The sequence below is a fragment of the Octopus sinensis genome, linkage group LG6, assembly GCF_006345805.1.
Source record: "Octopus sinensis linkage group LG6, ASM634580v1, whole genome shotgun sequence".
Taxonomy (NCBI): domain Eukaryota; kingdom Metazoa; phylum Mollusca; class Cephalopoda; order Octopoda; family Octopodidae; genus Octopus; species Octopus sinensis.
This window is the reverse complement of record NC_043002.1, coordinates 116,366,973-116,370,711: the sequence shown is the minus strand read 5'-3', so window position 1 is coordinate 116,370,711 and position 3,739 is coordinate 116,366,973. Positions and strand designations below refer to the sequence as shown.

Sequence of the window (3,739 nt, the reverse complement as noted above, 5' to 3'; positions counted from 1 at the left end):
GTGGATTATAAAGTCATGTGCTCTTTATAACCCAAAATTCCGAGACTTTAATTAAAATACATTGATTTGATACTTACTTCTCACATTAAGTTAAATGCTTGTTCGTAACAGATACGTACGTGAAAGTAACGAATCTTTTATTTATTAAAGCATCATTTAAAACTATACAATATGTGGATGGTGTATTCCGTTGCCCAAGTGCACTTGTTTTGAATAAGGAATATTTTAACCACGTAAACTAGATTAAGCACATGCTTATTGAATAGTCTTTTTTAATCGTAAAAAATTTAACATTGCACTAGAGGCCTATTATAAATTTTCATGTTAAGAGTTTTGTGCAGAGGCAGATTTTGTCAGTTGAATAAAGGCAATGTATACTTATCCTATCGGTCTTTAATTCGGAGGAAATGGCAAAGCAAAAATTGGTGAAAATTGAACTCGGAATTTAGAAAGACAAAACCAAAAAATGTTAGATATTTAATTAGAATCTCGAAAATTTCGTAGAAAATAATTTCAAATTGTAGTTTCTATGATATGCGCAAAGTCACACATTTTGGTGGGCAAGAATTCGTGGATTATATCGACCAGGTATTTGAGGGGTATTATTTTATATAGTCTTAAATAATGAAATGAAAATTCGACGCCAGTGGGAATTGAACACAAAACGTAAGGGGATGATAATCTACTGATTCTGTCATCTACCATCACACTGTGTTATAAAGTATGAAAGCATTTTCTGCAATGTTGGTCGTTAAAATACATTTTCTAAAATGTATATATCGCATCCTCCAATAACACTTTCTATAAAAACATATTAATGCTATTAGTGGTATATTTACTCTGTTGGCATTTAGTGAGATAGAAATCAATAAATTTTTAGGAAAGCTCGCATCCTGTTTAGTCTCAAACATTGTATATGTCAACCTAGAGTTAAAAAGTACGTTGCGCCTTATGTATAATTCCAAGTATTTTCACTCGACTAGTCACAAGAGAAATTCACGCGGCTTTTAAAGTTCACTTTAATTATTCTATATCATTTTAATATCTTCATTTCGAACTATCTGTGAACAATACATGTGTGCATTTAAGGGTGTGTTTGTATGATTGACTACATACACACACAACTACATACAAGCATACATATACATACACACACATACACACACACAAACACACACACACATATATATGTATATTATTTTCTTAAAATATTTATCACCCACCTTTGGCGTTTGGAATCGTCCTTGTTATTAATTATCTGCTTTGTTTTTATTTATGCTACTACCCTCAATTTCTTTATGCTTTCTCTCTCTCTTTATTTTCTCACTCTGCCTTTCTCTATCTCTTTCATACACTCACAAACATACTTCTCTCTATCTACTTCTCTCTCCTCTCTCTCTCTCTCTCTCTCTCTCCTCTCTCTCTCTCACACACACACACACTTTCTAGTCCTTTTTCACTCTTCTCCTACTTTCACTTATAATCTATCATTATTTTATCCAAGATGAAAAACACGCGGAGTAAATCAATTGTCCAGTTTATTATTGTCAAATTTGCATAACAAATTCCTCAAAGTTGAATTATCGGACAGGGATCCAGTTAAGAAGAATCATATTTATCGAAGAGTGAGCTGACCAGGAGAACTTCTATTTAGTGTTTATTAAAGGATTTCCTACTTTTTTCATATGAACTATAAAGTTCTTGCAGAGATATTTAACCATCATGACATCGTTCGTATTCTATATACTTACTTTTTGCCAAATATTATCGTTCCACCGCTATATCTTCGCTTGTGCTTTCGTACCAAACTGCACGTCATCCTCCAGCATTCTTAAACTAAGAATTGGTAAGTTGTTTGTTTTTCTTATAAATTTCATAAATATGTGTGCGTACACGCAATCAGCTCACACACGCAGTCACTCACATATTGTATAATACGTGGACATATGTTACGTTTTAGGGAATGTTTGCCGCGGGCCTGGGCCGTTTTGTGGCAAAGTTGAATGAAATACAAGTCAAATGAAATCAACCCTCTTTTAATCCTCAGTGATAAACGCGAGGGATTATTCTATCCATTTATATTTTTTAAACATATATATATATATACATATATGAATATATATTATATATATATATATATATATATATATATATATATATATATATAATATATATATATGAATATCTATATATATGAATATCTATATATATGAATATATATATATATATATATATATACACATATATATATATACACATATATATATATACACACATATATATATATATATATATATATATACATATATATATATATATATATATATATACATATGTGTGTGTGTATGTATTCATGTGTATGAGTATGTATGTATACATATACATATGTACATACTTATGTAAAGCCACATTTATGCATACATATGCTTGAGTGTTTTGGGTTTTAGTTGATCAAACTCAGACATGTACACATTTATATATATACACAAATATGTTTATGGATATATCTATAAGTACATACATAAATGTATGCAGGTACTCTTTTCATGTTCAACACTTAAATGTGATTATGCAGAATTATGTATAATCCAACGCACAACGAAATGCCAACAAGACTGGTGAGTTTGTCCAGCATCATAGCCATCATATGCATGAGCCCATTTCTGATTCTAATCATAATTCATTATTGTAAATTCTAAAAAAATATCATTAATTAATTTGTAAATGTTGTTTTCATTGTTGAGTAAAACTGTTGATTAATATTGTACTCATAATTCAAAGTCAAACTTTGCTACGCATCGTCACGCTCATTCTGTTTGATAATTACGTTAAAGGTACACATGCTTCTGAAATAATTAACCATGTACATGCTCATTCTTTTGAACATACAACTGAATACTCATTATCAGAACTAATTGTTATCCGTTTTATTGTACAGTACTAAAGTTTTATAAAACTCTTTTTCTATTGCTTGTCTACTACAAAACTCATTCCTCAAGTGGTTTTTCCATATTCATAGATTTAGATTAATTTCCCATTTGAACAAACTTCATGTTAGGTTTATCTTTTGTTTTTGTTTGTTTTGTTTTTTTAGAGTTTATTTTGTTTTTCTTTTTGCTTTGTTTTCTGGTTTATCCAGTTAAATAGAATAAATTCTGGTAATATACATAAGTGAGTATAAATGTTTCTCGTATGAAACAAACCTCAGAAAATCATAGTAGTCACTTTTGTCTAGTTGCGATTGACAAGAAGCTATATAGTCACCGAAGTTTTATCTGCTTTCAATTCTGGCTTATACTTTAGGTCAAAATGTCCTATTATTTTCTAATAAATTGAGTAATTCAGGTTATAATCCGGTTTATACAAAGTTATGGTCAATAAATAGTCATTTAGTTTTTCATCCTCACCACTAATTTAAAGCTGTGGCTTGAGCAACTCAGTTTTTTTCCTTACAAAAATATCTAATTAAGGGTTCATAAACTTCACTTCTATTCTAGTGGAAAGTATGTTGTGTCTGTAAATGTTGCTATCGGTGTGTAACTGTTCTAAATGAAGTTGTTGTGTTTTTTGAAGTTTAGATGATTACTGTGATTGATGTGACTATAGTACGGTAAACAACCCATTCAAATAGAGGCGGACACCAGAAATTTGGGCATAAGAACAGTCGATTATCTACCTTAGTATTCGATTAGTATTTTATTTTATCAACCCCAGAAAGACAAAAAACAAAGGATATGGA

The 3,739-nt window shown here is 30.1% G+C and overlaps 1 protein-coding gene across 2 annotated transcripts in view; it reads left to right on the top strand.

Annotated features, from left to right (window-relative positions):
* Positions 1 to 1,389: 1,389 nt before the first annotated feature.
* Positions 1,390 to 3,739, top strand: part of LOC115213333 (glutamate receptor ionotropic, kainate 2-like) — a 39,019-nt gene continuing 36,669 nt past the window's right edge. For both annotated transcript variants that reach the window (XM_036504278.1, XM_036504277.1), the window contains exon 1: positions 1,390 to 1,846. In XM_036504278.1, coding sequence (XP_036360171.1) covers positions 1,723 to 1,846 — 124 coding nt within the window. In that variant the 5' untranslated portion in view covers positions 1,390 to 1,722. The remainder of the gene's footprint in view (positions 1,847 to 3,739) is intronic.